We start from the raw sequence: 20,915 nt of genomic DNA, 5'->3' as shown, positions 1-20,915 counted from the left end.
GACAACGATAAACAGCTGCCTCTAATTGATAACCAATCTAGGCAGCCATAGACATACATAAACACCTAGATGGTAAACAACCCCATAAACCTACAAAACCCCTAGACAGTACAAAACACATACATCACCCATGTCACACCCTGACCTAACCAGAAAATATAAAGGTCAGGTCAGGGCGTGACAGTACCCCCCCACTGCCGTGGGTCCCCAGTCCAAGGTCGGCAGTGAGGGTCGCCACTCTAAAGAGGCCACAGAGGCGGGCTAAGAGGCGCACTAAAACTATGGTGAAGTGGAGTCCACGTCCCGCGCCAGAGCCGCCACCGCGGACAGACGCCCACCCAGGCCCTCCCCTATAGGTTCAGGTTTTGCGGCCGGAGTCTGCACCTTTGGGGGGGGGGGGGGGGGGGTAATGTCACGTTCTGACCTTTATTTGTTTTGTTTTGTCTTTATTTAGTATGGTCAGGGCGTGAGTTGGGGTGGGCAGTCTATGTTTGTTTTTCTATGTTGGTTTTTGTGTTCAGCCTAGTATGGTTCTCAATCAGAGGCAGGTGTCGTTAGTTGTCTCTGATTGAGAATCATACTTAGGTAGCCTGGGTTTCACTGTTGGTTTGTGGGTGTTTGTTTCCGTGTGTTTGTCGCCACACGGTACTGTTTCGGTTTTCGCTTTCATCACATCGTTTATTGTTTTGTATTTCAGTGTTCAGTTCGTTTTTAATAAATTGTCATGAACACTTACCACGCTGCATCTTGGTCCGATCCTTACTCCTCTTCAGACAAAGAGGAAATCTGCCGTTACAATGGGTGTCATCCAGGCCTGGAGAGGTCTGGGTCTTGAGTCCCGGGGTCTTGTTTCTCTGTGGTCTGATGGAGGTCTGGGCCGGGGCATGAGAGAGAGTGAAGTTAACATAATTAACTGTTCCTCGGACACACATACTGTACCCACTACAGCCCCCTCGTGACCATGGTTCTAGAGAGAGAGGCTGTGTGTGTTGGAATCTGTGTTTCTCACTCACACTGAGGTCCCTAGTGGGAAGGCTCCCTGAGTACATTCCCACAGCCTCCTGGTCCAACCAGGAGTCAGCGGGGTCACAGGAGGAGAAGAAAGGGCTCTTTCTAGGCCCACGTCTCCCTCACGCCACAGGACGTTTTACTGGGGGACATTTTATGGTACTTTTAATGAACTGGAGGAGCATTTCCTTCAGGTTCAGACTTGACCTTTTTGAACCCCACAGCCAGGTCTCAGACAGACAGACTGACAGTCTGACAGTCAGACAGACTGACTTAAGGGTTGCACAATTCCGGTAACTATCACAAAATTCAACTCAAAACTCTGAGACATTTGGAGACCGTTGCTTTTGCAGTACTTTTGTCTCCACTTGTCCTGAAATGTGTATCCCGCCCTCAGTGTTGTGCGTCAGTGTTAGCGGTGCGATGGAGGCATGTGAGGCCCTTCACATGCACTGACTGGTACTTGTCCAACAGGACTGAATGACTGGCTTTATACTAACATAATGTACTCCACTTGTTTCCCCCCCTGCACTTCAATCTTTACATTCATCCAATACTGATTAGGCTACACTGTTCAACAAGGAATGACGTAATCTGATCAACAGTATGCAGTGTCATTTTATCAAGAAGGTTTGGAAACTATTACTGTCTGTTTAGTGTTTCCACATCTTCATTGTTTTAATTCTATGTTCCAGTTTGTGTATATTAGCAAAACTAGCAAGACTGTTTTTCCATGTTAGGGAAGTCAAGGTAGTCTGCTGACCTTGACATGAACCAGGAGATTACATCTATGGCAACTGGTTGCATTCTTTCTCATTCACTGCTGGTGGTCATGGATATGGTTGTCTTTGTTACTCGCTGGTCATCAAAGACATCAAAGAGGGACTTGTGAAAACTTTGGCTTGGGGACTGACCACTTGACCCTCGTATGCCCTCTTCGTGGAGAACTGTAGTAGGAAATGAACTGACGATTACTACCACCACAGTGTCAACGGATGATTGTGGGCTTTACATCATAGGTCTAATGCCGATTCAGAGAGGAGAAAAGAGAAGGGGGGGGGGGGGGGGGGGGGGGCATCCAGAGACAAATACGAGGGTGGGGGGCATCCAAAGACAAATATGACAGTGGTGGTCCTTCAAATTCAATTAATACTGACTTTGGTGGTGACTGGACTGCTCATTCATTCTTCTCTTTGTTTTGTTTTTTAGTAAGATATATGATAGATTTTTTTACAATACAAAAAATTCTGCTCTTTCTATACTCGTTCATTAGACAGACATGGAAACCTGAGACAGACTGTGAGATAGAAAGAAGGGAGACCAATAAGGTGCTCTGGTCAAAGTGTCATCTCTGAAGTCACCTCGGTCCCTGATGCGAAGGTGTGGTTTAGATTTGCGTTAGTTTCGACTCATTCAGTCCAGTTCCATGTGAGTTCATCACCATGCAACCACCCCAGACGAATCCTCACTCTGTGAAATTCTGCTCCCGGCCAATAAATGATTAAATAACAAACTCATGCGATGTAAATTACACGGATGCATTAAGCTCAAAAGAAAAATCTGAAGTTACAACAAACTGGAAAATATGGTATATAGACAAAGTCCCTTTGATTTCTAACCTCTGATTATGTTTGTGAGGTTTGTGAGGTTTGAGCTAGATGTAAAGTTACAGATTGCTCAGCGCGGAGGCTGAGTCTAACTGTTTGGGATGTATGTGCTGTAGCAGGAAGCCTGGGCGCTGATGTGTGTGCAAGGGGCCAGTGGAGGGAACCACAGTGTCTGTGAAAAGCAGAGCTGAATAGGTAAGCAGAGGATTCATGTGGACAGGCCATGCCACAACATTGTGTACTGCTCTACAGATAGCCCCCAGACCAGTCCAAAGAGAGGAAAACTCAGGCTGCTTTCATTCCGGTACTAAAAATGAATGTCTCCCAGCACTTCAAAAGATTTTCTGGGATTAGTTGAGCAGCTTCACTTTCAAAATGTTCTCATCTTTATTTTGGAGACTTTGTTTTTGCAGTTTTGCCTCTCGTCACAGTGAACGGACCAGCAATTGGCTGCAGGCAGAGGGAAAAAAACGAACAAACAAGGTTGTCAATATGTTGTGATTTGATTGCCTATATAAGGATGGGAGCCAACATTGATCAGGCCAGCTGAAGACCCTAGAGTCAATAGGAATTGTGAGGCAAAACATGTTTCCCACTGCTGGCTTCCGTCCATTAGATTTCTGAGAAAGTGCCAGCCACAGAAACACAAGGACCAGGGGAGAATCAGATGCAGCTCATGTGATGACTTCCTTGTATTTTTCTGTCTGGGATTATGCAGAAATAGATCCTGTGGCTGAACTGGAGGGAGCACTCATATAGAGCTCTATTCAGAAAGGCCGCAATAAAAAATGGTTATGTGCTCATTGTAAACAACTTAGCGCATATATCGTCAGTCATGATTTTTAACCTTGGGGTGCTTTCTACGTTCTATAAAATGTTATGTTTTATTACCTAGAACTCATTCACTGCTTACAGTGTGCTGTTAGGACAATAGTGTCTTCTGATTATTGTTTACCATGTGTATAGCTAGTGTAATCATAGGTCTGTACATGAACACCAGCTTTATGATACACACCTAGATAATGAGACACCTCATCCCTCCACAGTTTCCCTCTTCCTCTTTGATTCCCTCATGCCTTCCCTCCCTCCCTCCCTCCCTCCCTCCCTCCCTCCCTCCCTCCCTCCCTCCCTCCCTCCCTCCCTCCCTCCCTCCCTCCCTCCCTCCCTCCCTCCCTCCCTCCCTCCCTCTGAGCTGTTGTGGTTGTGCCCGGGCGTCCTGTGTGGAGCCATAGGGGTGACTCTGCAGTTTTGTGGCCCCATGCCAAGTGGTTGGGAGCAACGGGCCCATTTTAAGCGGCTCAGTGGAGGCGAGGCGTTGGGCTCGGCCCCTGTCCAGCCCTGTCCCAGTTGCATTCCGCCAGGCGAGCTGTCCAATATCATTTCTGCTCTCTCTGCCAGGGACCCCCGAAACCACAAAGGACCCGCTGTGTTTGCCTCTCCTCACCCTGGCCCCTCCAGGCCACCATCTCCACTGGAGAGGAGAGGCTGGAGCTCTGAAGTATGTAACTATCCCGACGCCACGGGCCAAACTGTCTCCCTTCTGCAGACCACAACCAAAGAGTCTTTCAACAGGTGTTTGGGCCCACGTTGTGTGTGACGGGCCAGAGAGAACGCTATTTGTGGGAAACTCATTAGGCCCTGTCAGTTCAAAGCACAGTGTTTCTGACACATTGGTCCCATTTTCAATCACTAATAAGAATATTTCTTGGCTGGGTGGATTTTCCCCTCAGTGGCATTACATTATTCACTGCTCCAGTAACTTCTTGTTTAGAAGATACATGTTAAGTGAGGAGGGGGTTCTTTGTACTGTAAGTTTCAGTTTTTTGATACAGCTGCACTGTATCAAAGACCCACACACACACAGCAGACTGGAAGTTCCCAGTGAGTCGGGCTTTGCTATCACGATACAGGTCTGAACACGAACAGAGTAAAGTGTGCCCTGGCATTAATGACAGCCCTCTGCCTATAAATCCCAGATGTAAATATATCTTCTATGATATCATGACTAAGCCTGCAGAGGAACAGGCTTCCCAGGAAGCCCAGACAGCTTGGGACGCTGCAGGTGTGTGTGTGTGTGTGTGTGTGTGTGTGTGTGTGTGTGTGTGTGTGTGTGTGTGTGTGTGTGTGTGTGTGTGTGTGTGTGTGTGTGTGTGTGTGTGTGTGTGTGTGTGTGTGAGAGAGAGAGAGAGAGAGAGAGAGAGAGAGAGAGAGAGAGAGAGAGAGACTAGGCCTCACAGAGAGAGAGAGAGAGAGAGAGAGAGAGAGAGAGAGAGAGAGAGAGAGAGAGAGAGAATCTGGGTTGGCCTGAGTTCCAGAGCAGGGATCTATAGTGTTACATTTCTGTGGGGGATTTAGGGTTGTCTGATATGAGATAGGCATGTGAGATCACAGTGTTGTTAAACGTACCTGCCAGAGACAGAGACCCAGCCAGGGCCAGATCCCAGAGCCAGGACCCAGTGGAGGAGCAGCAGCTGTCAACCCGAAGCTCACAACTCTGCCAACATTCTTAGGGATCAACACCAGTCCTATTCTTCCCACTCACTCTAAACCCACTCTCTCTCTCTCTCTCTCTCTCTCTCACCCCCCACTGCCTAAACTTACACAATACATTACACAGGCGGTTGGAGGCACCTTCATTTGGGAGGATGGGTCCATAGAAATGGCTTGAACGGAATAGATGGAATGGTATTAAACAGATCAAACAAATGGTTTCAGTGTGTTTGATATAATTCCATTCACTTCATTCCTTCAGTTATTATGAGCCATCCTCCCCTCACCAGCGTCCTGTGATACAGTCCCTGATGAAGTCAACTTAATATATTCAAAAACGAGAGAATGTTTAACTTACTGTATATAGATCTTTGACTCACTTGGTTTCCAATATGTTTTCATATTTACATAACAGTATGTACTCTAGTAGCCTAGCTACCCAGTGGGCAAAGCTGGTTTTAATGACGTCATGGCAACAAGTTTTCCAAGTGGGGGAATCATAGCCTACATGTAGAACATTCAAATCAATCCCTCCACTGTGATTTGTTTGTTCCTGTGTTTCAACTGCTCAATTTGTGCAGCTATCAGAGGAAGCTCCTCAGAGGAGGAAGGGGAGGACCTCGGTGAATTTCATAAAAATAAAAATAGTGAAACATTATAAAAGTTGTCATTTTCAGATAAAACTATACAAAATATAGTCATGTCACTAAATAATTGATTAAAACACAATATTTTGCAATGAAGGTCAACAGTAGTCTCAATAGCACTCTGTAGGGCATTACCACGGTGTAGCCGGAGGACAGCTAGTTTCCGTCCTCCTCTGGGTACATTGACTTCTATACAAAACCTAGGAGGCTCACTGTTCTCACCTCCTTCAATAGACTTACACAAAAACTATGACAACTTCCAGAGGACGTCCTCCGACCTATTAGAAATCCTGCAGCATGAACTGAGATGTTGTTCACCCAATCAAAGGATCAGAGAATGAATCTAGTACTGAAAGCATAAGCTACAGCTAGCTAGCACTGCAGTGCAGAACATGTGGTGAGTAGTTGACTAAAAGAGATGGAAAGACAATAGTTAGACAGTTTTCAATAAATTAATTTCTTCAAAAATGAAGGAGAAGCAAGAGAGAGGGAGAGAGAGCTAACTATATTTATTTGTATTTTTGTTCACTTTCACTTAGCTTGTGAATGCAGCTAGCTAGTTTAGCCTACTCAAACACCCAGCTCAAATAGAGAGGGATGCTATGTTAGCTAGCTGGCTATGCTGCTGGTGTAACTGCTAAACTGCTTTCTGACTGTATGCTGTGCTTCATGATTGTAGCGGGTTTACTAATGTGTTAGTTCTAGTAGCTAGAACGATGTAGGTAGGCTGTGTGTAGTGATTAGTCATTATGATAGGAAGGTTTTGCTTGGAAAAGTTTTTACGCCTGGTCACAGACAGCTGATGTGTTGTGCACTGAAGTCCACAAGCAAAGGGAAAAGGTGGAGAGTGCGTAGATGCAAGAAGGAATTCTACAACGAGCAAAACGATCATGTTGTTTGGATGTGGCTGCTATGAAAGTGAACTGTGTTTGGGTCTGGGGTGTATTCATTCTGCGGATTTGTTTCTTAAACGGAAGCAAATGGAACGAAACTGGTATAAACATACCTGAATTTGTCCAATAGAAACTCTTGTTTGCAACTGTTGGACTCATTTTCATTTTTTTATTGTTTTTATTTCACCTTTATTTAACCAGGTAGACAAGTTGAGAAGAAGTTCTCATTTACAACTACGACCTGGCCAAGATAAAGCAAAGCAGTTCGACACATATAACAACACAGAGTTACACATGGAGTAAAACAAACATACAGTCGATAATACAGTAGAAAAATAAGTCTATATACAATGTGAGCAAATGAGGTGAGATAAGGGAGGAAAAGGCAATATGTAGGCCATGGTGGCGAAGTAAATACAACATAGCAATTAAACACTGGAATGGTAGATATGACAGTAGATGAGTGTGCAAAGTAGAGATACTGGGGTGCAAAGGAGCAAAATAAATAAATACAGTAGGGGAAGAGGTAGTTGTTTGGGCTATTTATAGATGGGCTATGTGCAGGTGCAGTGATCTGTGAGCTGCTCTGACAGCTGGTGCTTAAAGATAGTGAGGGAGATAAGTGTTTCCAGTTTCAGAGATTTTTGTAGTTCGTTCCAGTCATTGGCAGCAGAGAACTAGAAAGAGAGGCGGCCAAAGGAGGAATTGGCTTTGGGGGTGACAAGTGAGATATACCTGCTGGAACGCGTGCTATGGGAGTGTGCAGCTATGTTGACCAGCGAGCAGAGATAAGGCTGGACTTCACCTAGCAGGGTCTTGTAAATGACCTGGAGCCAGTGGGTTTGGCGACGAGTATGAAGTGAGGGCCAGCCAACGAGAGCGTACAGGTCGCAGTGGTGGGTAGTATATGGGGCTTTGGTGACAAAACGGATGGCACTGTGATAGACTGCATCCAATTTGTTGAGTAGGGTGTTGGAGGCTATTTTGTAAATGACATCGCCAAAGTCGAGGATCGGTAAGATGGTCAGTTTTACAAGGATATGTTTGGCAGCATGAGTGAAGGATGCTTTGTTGCGAAATAGGAAGCCAATTCTAGATTTAACTTTGGATTGGATATGTTTTATGTGGGTTTGGGAGGAGAGTTTACAGTCTAACCAGAGACCTAGGTATTTGTAGTTGTCCACATATTCTAAGTCAGAACCGTCCAGAGTAGTGATGCTGGACGGGCGGGCAGATGCAGGCAGCGATCGGTTGAAGAGCATGTATTTAGTTTTACTTGTATTTAAGAGCAATTGGAGACCACGGAAGGAGAGTTGTATGGCATTGAAGCTCGCCTGGAGGTTTGTTAACACAGTGTCCAAAGAAGGGCCTGAAGTATACAGAATGGTGTCGTCTGCGTAGAGGTGGATCAGAGACTCGCCAGCAGCAAGAGCGACATCATTGATATATACAGAGAAGAGAGTCGGCCCAAGAATTGAACCCTGTGGCACCCCGATAGAGACTGCCAGAGGCCCGGACAACAGGCCCTCAGATTTGACACCCTGAACTCTGTCGGAGAAGTAGTTGGTGAACCAGGCGAGGCAATCATTTGAGAAACCAAGACTGTTGAGTCTGCCGATGAGGATGTGGTGATTGACAGAGTCGAAAGCCTTGGCCAGGTCAATGAATACGGCTGCACAGTATTGTTTCTTATCGATGGCGGTTAAGATATCGTTTAGAACCTTGAGCGTGGCTGAGGTGCACCCACGACCAGCTCTGAAACCAGATTGCATAGCGGAGAAGGTATGGTGGGATTCGAAATGGTCGGTGATCTGTTTGCTAACTTGGCTTTTGAAGACCTTAGAAAGGCAGGGTAGGATAGATATAGGTCTGTAGCAGTTTGGGTCAAGAGTGTCCCCCCCTTTGAAGAGGGGGTGACTGCAGCTGCTTTCCAATCGTTGGGAATCTCAGACGACACGAAAGTGAGGTTGAACAGGCTAGTAATAGGGGTTGCAACAATTTCGGCAGATAATTTTTAGAAAGAGAGAGTCCAGATTGTCTAGCCTGGCTGATTTGTGGGGGTCCAGATTTTGCAGCTCTTTCAGAACATCAGCTGACTGGATTTGGGAGAAGGAGAAATGGGGAAGGCTTAGGTGGATTGCTGTGGGGGGTGCAGTGCTGTTGACCGGGGTAGGGGTGGCCAGGTGGAAAGCATGGCCAGCCGTAGAAAAATGCTTATTGAAATTCTCAATTATAGTGGATTTATCTGTGGTGACAGAGTTTCCTATCATTAGTGCAGTGGGCAGCTGGGAGGAAGTGTTCTTATTCTCCATGGACTTTACAATGTCCCAGAACTTTTTTGAGTTTGTGTTGCAGGAAGCACATTTCTGCTTGAAAAAGCTAGCCTTGGATTTTCTAACTGCCTCTGTATATTGGTTTCTAACTTCCCTAAAAAGTTGCATTTCACAGGGGCTTTACGATACTAATGCAGAATGCCACAGGATGTTTTTGTGTTGGTCAAGGGCAGTCAGGTCTGGAGAGAACCAAGGGCTGTATCTGTTCCTGGTTCTAAATTTCTTGAATGGGGCATGCTTGTTTAAGATGGCGAGGAAGGCATTTAAAAGAAATAACCAGGCATCCTCTACTGACAGGTTGAGGTCGATATCCTTCCAGGATACCCGGGCCAGGTCGATTAGAAAGGCCTGCTCGCTGAAGTGTTTCAGGGAGCGTTTGATAGTGATGAGTGGAGGTCGTTTGACCACTGACCCATTACGAATGCAGGCAATGAGGCAATGATCGCTGAGATCTTGGTTGAAAACAGCAGAGGTGTATTTAGAGGGCAAGTTGGTTAGGATGATATCTATGAGGGTGCCCATGTTTACGGCTTTGGGGTAGTACCTGGTAGGTTCATTGATAATTTGTGTGAGATTGAGGGCATCAAGCTTAGATTGTAGGATGGTCGAGGTGTTAAGCATGTCATAGTTTAGGTCACCTTGCAGCACGAGCTCTGAAGATAGATGGGTGGCAATCAGTTCACATATGGTATCCAGAGCACAGCTGGGGGCAGAGGGTGGTCTATAGCAGGCAGCAACGGTGAGAAACTTGTTTTTAGAGAGGTGGATTTTTTTAAGTAGAGGTTCAATTTGTTTGGGTACAGACCTGGATAGTAGGACAGAACTCTACAGGCTATCTCTTCAGTAGATTGCAACACCGCCCCCTTTGGCCGTTTTGTCTTGTCTGAAAATGTTGTAGTTAGGGATGGAGATTTCAGAGTTATTGGTGGTCTTCCTAAGCCAGGATTCAGACACGGCTAAGACATCCGGGTTGGCAGAGTGCTAAAGCAGTGACTTAAACGAACTTAGGGAGGAGGCTTCTAATGTTATCATGCATGTAATGATTACACCCTAGATCAGTTTGATGCAGGCAAGAGTGTGAAAGGTGGTATTGAATGTGTCACTGTCTGTCACCTCGATTACTTAAATGTTTCTATGTTCTAAACTTTCATTCATAGTCTGAGGTCCTGAGCACTCTGGAGCAGGATCTGTCTGTTCATCTTTCTCTCAATCCGGACTAGTCTCCCAGTCCCTGCCACTGAAACACATCCCCTCAGCATGATGCTGCCACCACCATACTTCACCATAGGGATGGTGCGAGGTTTCCTCCAGACATGACACTTGGCATTCAGGCCAAAGAGTTCAATCTTGGTTTCATCAGACCAGAGAATCTTATTTTAATGGTCTCCAATCAAGTTGTGGAAACATCTCAAGGATGATCAATGGAAACATGATGCACCTGAGCTCCTTTTCGAGTCTCATAGCGAAGTGTCTGAATACTTATGTGAATAAGGTATTTCTGTTTTCTTTTTAAATATATTTGCTAACATTTCTAAAAACCTGTTTTCCCTTTGTCATTATGGGGAATTATGTGTAGGTTGATGAGGGGGAAAAATAATTTAATCAATTTTAGAACACGGCTGTAACGTAACAAAATGTTGAAAAAGTCAAGGGGTCTGAATACTTTCCCAAGGCACTGTATTTGTAGGACAGGTTACACAATGATAGCAATGATAGGATAGCACAATGTACAGTAAATCATGTGTGTGCTACTGTATCCACATCTCTCCTTCTTCTCTGGTTCCATCTGTTCTGTATTACTGTGGCCTCAGGAGGAGTCCTCTCCATGGAGCTGTCTGTCCCTGACACACGTAGAGAGGGAGCCTTGACCCACAGCAGGCCCACTGTGGTCCCTCTCTCTCCCATCATACGTGTGCTCTGTGGAGGGTCAGAGCCCTGTGAAGGGCTGGGCCAGCAGAAACAAGGATATGACACAGTCCTCCTGGTTTGCCCTCAAAGACCTCAACCTCCACTGAGTTTGAGCCCCTGAAGAGGCCCATATAGACCATGCCAGGAAGGGCACAATAGAAGTGGATAGAATCCAACATATATCTTACAAGTAGGGCAAATACAATCCCTACCCAGATGGGAAGTGGGTTTGTCACCAGCATGAGACACTGCCTGAGGAGAGAGACAGGTCTTCCCCCTCAGGAGGCTGAAAATATTTGGCATGGGACCTCAGATCCTCAAAATGTTATACAGCGGCACCATTGAGAGCATCTTGACTGGCTGCATCACCGCTTGGTATGGCAATTGCTTGGCATCCGGCCACAAAGTGCTATAGAGGGTAGTGCACATGGCCAAGTACATCACTGGGGCCGAGCCCCCTGCCATCCAAGACCTCTATATAAGGCGGTGTCAGAGGATGGCCCTGAAAATCGTCAAAGACTTCCGTCACCCAAGTCATAGACTGTTCTCTCTGCTACCGCAAGGAAAGCTGTACCGATGCACCAGGTCTGGAACCAACAGGACTCTGAACAGCTTCTACCCCCAAACCATAAGACTGTCAAATAGTTAGTTAAATAGTTAACCAAATACTGTAGCTACTCGGACTATCTGCATTTACTATTTTTTTTTGACTCATAACATACACTGCTGCTACTGTTTACTATCTGACACTTTGTTACTAGTGTACATATCTACCTAAATTACCTCATACCCCTGCACATCGACTCCGTACTGGTACCCCTTGTATATAGTCAACTCATTGTGTATCTATTATTAATTTATTATTATGTGTTTTACTTTATTTTATTTCTCTCTGCATTGTTAGGAAGGGCCCATAAGTAAGCATTTCACTGTTAGTCCACACCTGTTGTTTAGGAAGCATGTGATGAATACAATTTGATTTGATAGCACCAAAACATACTTGGTAAATCAACATGATTTACTGTATCAACATTTGACTGCTAAATGTTTTAGACTTGTTTCTCCCCCACTCTAGTTCCACCTCCAGCTGTAGTTTGTCTCTCTGCAAGGCCTTGAGTCAGAGGCCGTGGGACGATGAGGCTGTGTTACCATGGTGCCTGATGACCTTGGAGCTCCCAGCAGGATGGTTCAGCGATCCTGTCGCTCAGCACAGATGTAGAGTGACACAAGGATGACCAGAGACATGGTGTTATTGTGACTTAGTAATGAGTTCAACCAATAGAGATCCAGCGTGGATCACCAAGTATAGTGCCATGTGCCACCTAACGTCAGAATATTGAACTGATTAAAAAGTGGTTTGTGAAACTATGGGGACACCCAGTGGTTAAAGCTCTTACTGTCTGGGTATTAATGCAAATGCTGTTTTGAGCATCCTCTCACCCAACCCAATAATCATTATCTCCACTGAAAAATAGATTACCCTAATTTACTTTTTAGCGATACGGCTACCACATGTGCAGCATTCCTTGAATGTCAATAGCCTTTAGCTCATTGTGGCGGCAGGGTAGCCTAGTGGTTAGAGCTTTGGACTAGTAACCGAAAGGTTGCAAGTTCATATTCCCGAGCTGACAAAGTACAAATCTGTTGTTCTGCTGTCTAGGCTGTCATTGAAAATACAGCCTTAACTGACTTGCCTGGTTAAATAAACAATTGTGTGAATGTTACATTGATGTTCTTATTTATTTAACTAGGCAAGTCAGTTAGGAACAAATTCTTATTTACAATGACGGCCTAGGAACAGTGGGTTAACTGCCTTGTTCAGGGGCAAAATGGCAGATTTGACCTTGTCAGCTCGGAGATTTCATACAGCAACCTTTCGGTTACTGGCCCAACGCTCTAACCACTAGGCTACCTGCCATGTATAATCTACAGAAATATATTTGGACATACTATATATCTAATTCCCTCCTTTTGCTTCTCCGTGTTGCTGCATCAACAAACGACAAAATACAAGCATGCCTGTTGGTTTTGAGCTGTAGTGTAGATTCCTGTTGCAGTACAGTGAACCAATCAGAGGGTGGGAGAGTGAGGCTGTGGAATGGAATGGTAATGAAGCTGAATGGAATGGTAAGGAAGCTGAAGCTGTCAGATGGCATGATAGCTACATTAAACAGGTTCTGACCACAGGGCATGACGTCTGGGTTACAGAACCATGAAATGTCTGCTCCCCATCACACCTGAGACACCACAGCACTGGCCACACTCAATCCAATACCCGTATTGGGCTTGGTGATTTTTTTTCTGGGGGTTGGGGTGTTGTTTGATTGATTGATATGACCAAATAAACACTCCCTCTCTCTGTAAAACATCCCAACATATCCATCAAAACACTGACGATCTATATCTATCTATCTATCTATCTATCTTAGCCCATATTATTACAGAAGTCCATCAGTCACCAACATGTCGGTCTGTGTGTTGGCAGATGGGGATGTAACCAGGTCATTGTGGTTCAGACTTCTATGATTTGATAGATTGGACATAATCAACATAACCTTGCTTCCCTTATTACTGGACTCTGAGTGTTTCTCTTTGGGGTCACTGTGGTGGTGCAGCAGCATGTTTTCCATCCAAGGTGGCTCTCTTGAGGTGATAGAAGGTCTGAAAGGTCAAGAGGGGAACCGGAAGAGGACTATGATAGAGGGAACACTATGGAGGAAGAGGGAGAGTGGAAGGATAATGGAGGTGGTGGGAGCAGACAGGCCTGCATCTGAGAATGACATTCGGAGGGAAGTGAGGAGAGAGAGGGAGAGAGAATGAGTGCCTGTAAACAGACATCTGCTGTTTCCTTTTGTAAGCCTTGAAACTAAGTGACAAGAGCCGAGCGAGAGAGTGAGAGAGCGAGAGCTAGAGAGGGGGGAGGGCAGAGATAGACAGAGTGAGAAAAGCAAAACAAAGAGACAGAGAAGAGAGAGAACATGCAGACACAAGACCGACAGAGACGGAATCTTTCGGTCTGGAAGAAATCAAAATGAATCCTGGCATTTAGAACTAAACACAAAGGACTGTTTTTTTCTAGATGTCTAGTGCTACTATATGTTTGTGAATCCATTTAGTTTCCATTTAGAAACAGACTCATGCAACATGAAGAGGAACATGTTGATGTCATATGGGCAAGTTCACTACAAAGAAGGAAACATATTTTTCTAAGGAGAACAACATGTAATAAGAGCTAGTGAATCATATTCAAATACAATCTTTATTAATAGACATTTTCATTTGAATGGTACAATGAACAGCAGCACAATCCATTACAATCCAAGGACAAGTAGTTCACATTTACAATATAACAAATAGAGGACTTAACACTCTTTTCTTCGGGGATATGGTTCATAATCTGAAGAGATATAAACATCCAATCATCAATGAGCACAGATGGCGTCACATAGGCTGCGTTTACACAGGCAGCCAAATTGTGATCTCTTTTCCCTAACTTATTGTTCTTTCGACTAATCAGATCAGCTCTGAAAAAGAGCTGGCGTGAAAAGATCTGAAACATTTCAGAATTGGGCTGCCTGTGTAAACGCAGCCATACGTGACACTACTCCTTCTGATGACTTACAAAACCTGGCTACAGATGGCTTTTCCTTGCAGTGTTACATCCTTGTGCTACTTCGCCACATACTCAGAAACGGTAGTTGAGTATATTTGTTTTCAACGATTGATCCACCCACATGATTCGACTGATTACATATCAGTTGCAAATTAGTTTTTGATTCAGTTAAACGTTAGCGATGTAATACAACAAAGATAATATAACAGAGATAATATGACAAAGATAACATTCAATGAGCTCTTTAGAAAACAAAATATTCACTGTAGGATAAGCTGTTCCTCAGATTTCTCAGATAGGACCCTTGGATATTTCTGACTCTTTAACTCCACAATGTTGGGAAAGGGCTTGTAAGTAAGTACTTCACGGTAAAGTCTACACCTGTTGAATTCGGCGCATGTGACAAATAGCATTTGATTTGAGGCATAAAAATACAGCAGAGAGACAGGACATTCGTATTCCAATTTAAAAAGTCATGCCTCACTGTGTTTTGTTCGGCATGACATTTTCAGTGCACGTACAAGAGGATTTGAAAACTGTAAACATTGTAAACATACGGGTAGTACGACAAGTACAAGAGCACATGTGGCAAAGACGTAGTCAGAATACACCAATACACCAGACCAGTGCTGACAGCTTCACTCCTCTTCCATGGATTTCTCAATCTCCTTTAGCTTCCTCACAAACTCCTGAGCCTCTCCGTCTCCTGTCCGTGCGTCCAAAATCCTCATGATTGGCTTCTCTGGATGGAGAGATCAAACAGAGACGTAAGTGCATCCATCCAACGCCTGCCACAATTACCTTTAGATTGAACAGGTCGCTAGGTTGGATTACAGAAGTAATAGGAAACCTTTCCCAGACTTAACAGGCTCTCCTCCCTGGGGACCCGTTCCCTCTCAGTGAGGAGTACAGGGGTGGTGTTATGTACTGAAATCTATCCGGTGGACTGTCCTTCCAGTGTTGGGGTCAATTCCTTTCAATTCAGTAAATTCAGGAAGTAAAATGAAATTACAATTCAAATGTTCCTAAATTCTTTTCAATGAGGAAAACGTGGAATTAGAATATGGGTTTACTTAATTCATTGACTGAATTGAAATCAAATTGACCCTAACCCTGCTCCCTACCGCTGGGTTTGTTCCGGGCCAGGTGCAGAATGGTCGGCTGGATGGTCTTTCCGGCCGCTGAGGCATTGGGTCTCCCTGGCCAACAGAAGTCACTGAGCGGGGCCAAGGCCTCCCCGGCAAAATCGTTGGTGGACAGCCAATCATAGTCCATCACAGTAAAAGTCAGACAGGCAAACCTGTGCCTGTACTGCTCTGGGCTGACATGGCTGTGGGACAGCAGATAGAGGAAAATGAGTCAAACTGAAGTCTACATCTCCATGTTTTGCTTTTCAATCTAGCTGCTGTCAAGAGGGAATTATCATATCATCCACCAATCCCAACATTTCCTTCTCTGTTAGTGCATACAGAAGGCAGATTAGACACTCACAAATAGAAGAGCTCATCAAATACTGGGTGCAGGGTCTTGAGCTTCACTTGGGTGCGCTGACTCTTGGCCATGGGGAAGAGGTGGTGGGGACAGAGCTCCACGATGACAAAGGGGTCACTCAGCCCTGTGTGGCACCAGAGAGTGAGAGAGAGAGGAACAGGAACGAATGAGGGGCTCATACAGAAGATTGGATTGGCATTCTTTCTGCATAAGGAGCTGTATGCCAATGGAACTCTGATATTTACCATTGGCGTCCAAGGCAATGAGATCGGCGGCATGCAGGATCTCCACCGTGAGCCTCTGCTCAGAAGCATCATAGTAACACTTCACACTGACGCGGCCAAAGCGGGTGTGCTTCAGTGTTCTCTGAAAGGCAGATCCATATTATAACTCATACATAAACAGATAATTGATTGATTGGATTGTTATACATCCATTCAGTATGATAAATCCTGGACATCAAATCAAATGTTATTTGTCACATACACATGGTTACCAGATGTTAATGCGAGTGTAGAAAAATGCTTGTAGTAAGTGGACATGCCTGTAAAGTTCTGGCGTTCTAAAATAAACCGCTGTTACAGAAAACCGCTAGCGACCACATTAGCATTAAAGAGATAAAGAAAAAGAAAATGTGTTGTGATCTTTCAGCTCCTAATCAACACTCCCCCACTACACTAGCCTGGGGGTTAGAGTCACATGTGGCAGCCCAGCAGGCTGCAGACTACCTGCTGAGAGATCTTCTCCAGGAAGTACTGCTCGATCAGCTCAAAGGACGAACACTTGTTCAGCCTCAGCTCCTCGTCAAGAGCCTATAGGAACAGCAGTGAGGAGGGGGCTCGTCAGGAACCAGCTGAACAACCCCCACTAAAAAAGGCTAGATGGTACATAAACCCTTGGTGCTCTCACCTTGTAGTCGACATGGTTCTTCAGATCTTCTATGGCAAGTCCCTTTCCATCAGCACAGAAGAACTGCACCAGGGCCTGAAAGGAGCATTGTGGCGGGGAAGGTTTCAGTTTTCAGGTTAGATGTTCTGATACTCCGCTCTGTTCGACTGGCATGACTAGCTAATTAACTGCTGTAATTATAAGTAACGCCTTTGGTTGGAGCATATGTCAGAGGATATTAGCAGACCGGTATGTATCCTCGCTGACAGCGTGAATCCCCCAGTAGAAGGAGATCACCATGGAACACACCACATGTTCTACCCACGCAGCTTTGCATTTTCACGACTTTTCATCCAAATCTGTCGTGTGTCCCTTGCCAGCTCTATGCTCCATTAGAACACAGGAACTGTCACATTGCCATTCTGGTGGGGACTCTCCTCAGCAGGGACTGAGCAGCCGGGAGACCTGATGAATATCAGTGGTATGGAAATTATACCACACAAGTAATTAGCAAGGATACAGTAGCTGATGATGGTGAAGAGGAGGAGGAAGAAGGGGAAATAGGCCCCTACTGTGATTCTCCCTGTCTCTGTGGTCAACTGAGAGAGAGAGAGAGAGAGAGAGAGAGAGAGAGAGAGAGAGAGAGAGAGAGAGAGAGAGAGAGAGAGAGAGAGAGAGAGAGAGACAGAGACAGAGACAGAGACAGAGACAGAGACAGAGAGAGAGAGAGAGAGAGAGAGAGACAGAGAGAGAGAGAGAGAGAGACAGAGAGAGAGAGAGAGAGAGACAGACCACTGACCTCGACAGTGTACTGGAAGCGGTTGTAGAACTCCACCTGGACTCCCATGTTCTCCGCCACCGTGTCTAGGATCATTCTGAGGAGCAGCTCCCACATGCCGAGGAGAACTCTGTGCAGAAGACAGGAGAACACAGTTAGACAACAATCCGCTGTATGTCAAGTGATCATAATGGCTAGATAATGACCAGTACTACAGCATAATGTGTCAGAGGGGTATCATTATTGCGTGCATGTCTAAGATGCTCATCTAGATAAAGACGTGACACAGCAGGTAATTACCTAGCCAGATTCTCCTTCACCAGAGACTCGCTGAGGATGACTAAAGTGTCACGTAAGTACTTCATGAGGGGGGACACGGCCTGAAACAGAACAATGTCACAGAACAGTGTCCCATCTTAGGGGGAAGCTTATTGAGGAAATGTCTTCCAACCCAGAAAGGACAATGAAAGAAAGCAGAGAGGTTGCTGCTCCATGACAGAAGTGGAGCACAATGTACTGTTCAGTCTTACATCATCGTTGTTGATGGAGTCAGGGGACAGGCTGATGTGTTGGAGGTACCTCTTCAGCTCTGAAAGCATCTAGAAACACACAATATCACAATTACCTCTCTGTTCAAGGCATTGTGACAACGGTTACCAGGCAAGACCCAATTTTAGTATACCATATCATACAGTATTACATAACCAAACCTGGGTTCACATAGTATTTGTTTTCTTTGAAATACTTTATCTGTGCTGGATTAAGGTTGCCTGACGCAATGGAACCAATGGAATAGTCCCAAATGTGAAACCCCCGACCGTCTTGCACGCCAAACAAGCTCCCTCAAACGCCCCAAAAAAACATCATTTACGGTACCCGTTCTCATGGAAACTGATATTGACATGCATGCCTGTGTCCCTTGCCTGTGTCAACATTCACAAGGCCATAGGGCCAGATTGATTACTAGGACGTGTACTGCGAGCATGAGCTGACCAACTGGCGAGTGTCTTCACGGACCCTTTCCAGTTGGTCAGCTAACACTGTCGTAGTCCATGTGGGGTCAAACGACATAAGGAGGGCTAGCTCGGAACATTTGAAAATTGATTTTAAAGAACTGATTTTAGCATTAAAAGACTCCAAAAAACAGCCAATAATTTCAGGTCCAGTACCATCGTTGGTCAGTGGGTGTGAAAGATTCAGCAGACAGCTGGCATTACACCTCTGGCTAAAAGACTACTGCAGTCACTTTTATTGATAACTTTGACACCTTCTTGAAACAGAAGATACTCTGCATCATAATGCTGCATCAAATGTACATGATCTTAGGTGCATTGGCAAACACAATGTAAGTAATTAAATGTATGTACCCCTAATTGCACCGAACACATCTGTTTATCCTACAGCTATTGTAAGCAGTAATCATGAGCCTATAAAACAGTTACACTGTTAGCACTGAGGCGGTGTGCAATAGTAGCAAGACCACTTTATGCAGCTCACCCTGCACTATCAGCACCAATGTAAATAACATTGGTGTCTACCTCTGATAAGCTCCCAGTAAAGCATTAAAAACAATCACGCAACCCAGAAAAGTGCTCAAAATAGCCCATATTAACATATGTATCCTAAGAATCAAGGTCCATGAAGTCAATAACTTGCTTGTAACAGATGACATTCATATTTTGAGTCTCTCTGAAACTCACTTAGATAATACGTTTGATGATGCAGTGGTAGCAATACATGGATATAACATCTACCGAAAAGACAGAAACGCCAACGGAGGAGGTGTTGCTGTTTATATTCAGAACCACATTCCTGTAAAGCTTAGAGAGGATCTAATGTTACTAATATGGCTACAGGTTCATCTGCCTCACCTAAAGCCCATTCTTGTGGGAAGCTGCTATAGACCACCAAGTGCTAACAGTCAGTATCTGGATAATATGTGTGAAATGCTTGATAATGTATGTGATATCATCAGAGAATAATATTTTCTGGGTTATTTAATTTAATGTATTACATTTATTGACATTTATTGACTGGCTTTCATCTAGCTGCTCACTCAGGAAAAAACGTCCAACTGTAACCAGTGCCTGCAACCTGGATCAGGTTGTCAGTCAACCTACCAGGGTAGTTACAAACAGCACAGGAATTAAATCATCAAAATGTATTGCTTTAAAGCAATATCCAAATCCATAGGATGTAGTGATCACAATATAATAGCCATATCTAGGAAAATCAAAGTTCCAAAGGCTGGGCCTAATATAGTGTATAAGAGGTCATACAATAAGTTTTGTCGTCATTCATATGTTGATGATGTAAAGAATATTTGCTGGTCTGTGGTGTGTAATGAGGAGCAACCAGACGCTGCACTTGACGCATTTATGAAAATACTTATTCCAGTTACTAATAAGCATGCACCCATTAAGAAAATGACTGTAAAAATGGTTAAATCCCCGTGGATTGATGAGGAATTGAAAAGGTGTATGGTTGAGGGGGTTGAGGCAAAATGTATGGCAATTAAGTCTGGTAGCCCAACTGACTGGCAAATGTACTTAAAATGAAGAAATGATGTGACTAAACTAAAGAAAAAATAAAAATAAACTACACTATGAAACAAAGATAAATGGTATAAAAAAGGATAGTAAAAAGCTTTGGGAATTAAATTCATTTTTTGGTGGGAAAAAAAGCCAACTCAGCTCCTTAATTTATTGAATCAGACGGCTCATTCATCACAAAGCCCACTGATATTGCAAACTACTTTAATTACTTTTTCATTGGCAAGATAGGCAAACTTAGGGATGACATGCCAGCAACAAACACTAACACTACACATCCAAATATATCAGACCAAATTATGAAAGACAAGAATTGTACTTTTGAATTCCGTAAAGTCAGTGTGGAAGAGGTGAAAAGATTATTGTTGTCTATCAACAATGACAAGCCACCAGGGTCTGACAATCTAGATGGAAAATTACTGAGGATAATAGCAGACGATATTGCCACATCTTCAATTTAAGCCTACTAGAAAGTGTGTGCCCTCAGGCCTGGAGGGAAGCTAAAGTCATTCCGCTACCCAAGAATAGCAAAGCCCCCTTTACTGGCTCAAATAGTCAACTAATCAGCCTGTTAGCATCCCTTAGTAAACTTCCTGGAAAAAATAGAGTTTGACCAGATACAATGCTATTTTACAGTAAACAAATTGACAACAGAATTTCAGAATGCTTATAGGGAAGGACACTCAACAAGCACAGCACTTACACAA

At 44.4% G+C, this 20,915-nt stretch overlaps 2 protein-coding genes across 2 annotated transcripts in view; both read right to left on the bottom strand.

Moving 5' to 3' along the window:
• The window catches only part of LOC116375951 (dynein heavy chain-like), a 36,363-nt gene extending 25,480 nt beyond the window's left edge, over positions 1–10,883 (bottom strand). The window contains exon 1 of the mRNA XM_031834975.1: positions 10,779–10,883. Coding sequence (XP_031690835.1) covers positions 10,779–10,883 — 105 coding nt within the window. The remainder of the gene's footprint in view (positions 1–10,778) is intronic.
• Positions 10,884–14,126: 3,243 nt separating this feature from the next.
• LOC109897303 (BAI1-associated protein 3) overlaps positions 14,127–20,915 on the bottom strand; it is a 37,409-nt gene continuing 30,620 nt past the window's right edge. Inside the window, exons 26-34 of the mRNA XM_031834108.1 lie at positions 18,187–18,255; positions 17,957–18,036; positions 17,678–17,786; positions 16,900–16,974; positions 16,719–16,802; positions 16,236–16,356; positions 15,991–16,114; positions 15,624–15,829; positions 14,127–15,241 (exon numbers count right to left, since the gene is read on the bottom strand). Of these exons, the coding sequence (XP_031689968.1) occupies positions 15,138–15,241; positions 15,624–15,829; positions 15,991–16,114; positions 16,236–16,356; positions 16,719–16,802; positions 16,900–16,974; positions 17,678–17,786; positions 17,957–18,036; positions 18,187–18,255 (972 nt within the window). The 3' untranslated portion in view covers positions 14,127–15,137. The remainder of the gene's footprint in view (positions 15,242–15,623; positions 15,830–15,990; positions 16,115–16,235; positions 16,357–16,718; positions 16,803–16,899; positions 16,975–17,677; positions 17,787–17,956; positions 18,037–18,186; positions 18,256–20,915) is intronic.

Source organism: Oncorhynchus kisutch, linkage group LG10 (genome assembly GCF_002021735.2).
Source record: "Oncorhynchus kisutch isolate 150728-3 linkage group LG10, Okis_V2, whole genome shotgun sequence".
In the NCBI taxonomy this organism is placed as follows: domain Eukaryota; kingdom Metazoa; phylum Chordata; class Actinopteri; order Salmoniformes; family Salmonidae; genus Oncorhynchus; species Oncorhynchus kisutch.
The sequence above is the reverse complement of the archived record's forward strand: the minus strand, read 5'-3'. Positions and strand labels throughout refer to the sequence as shown.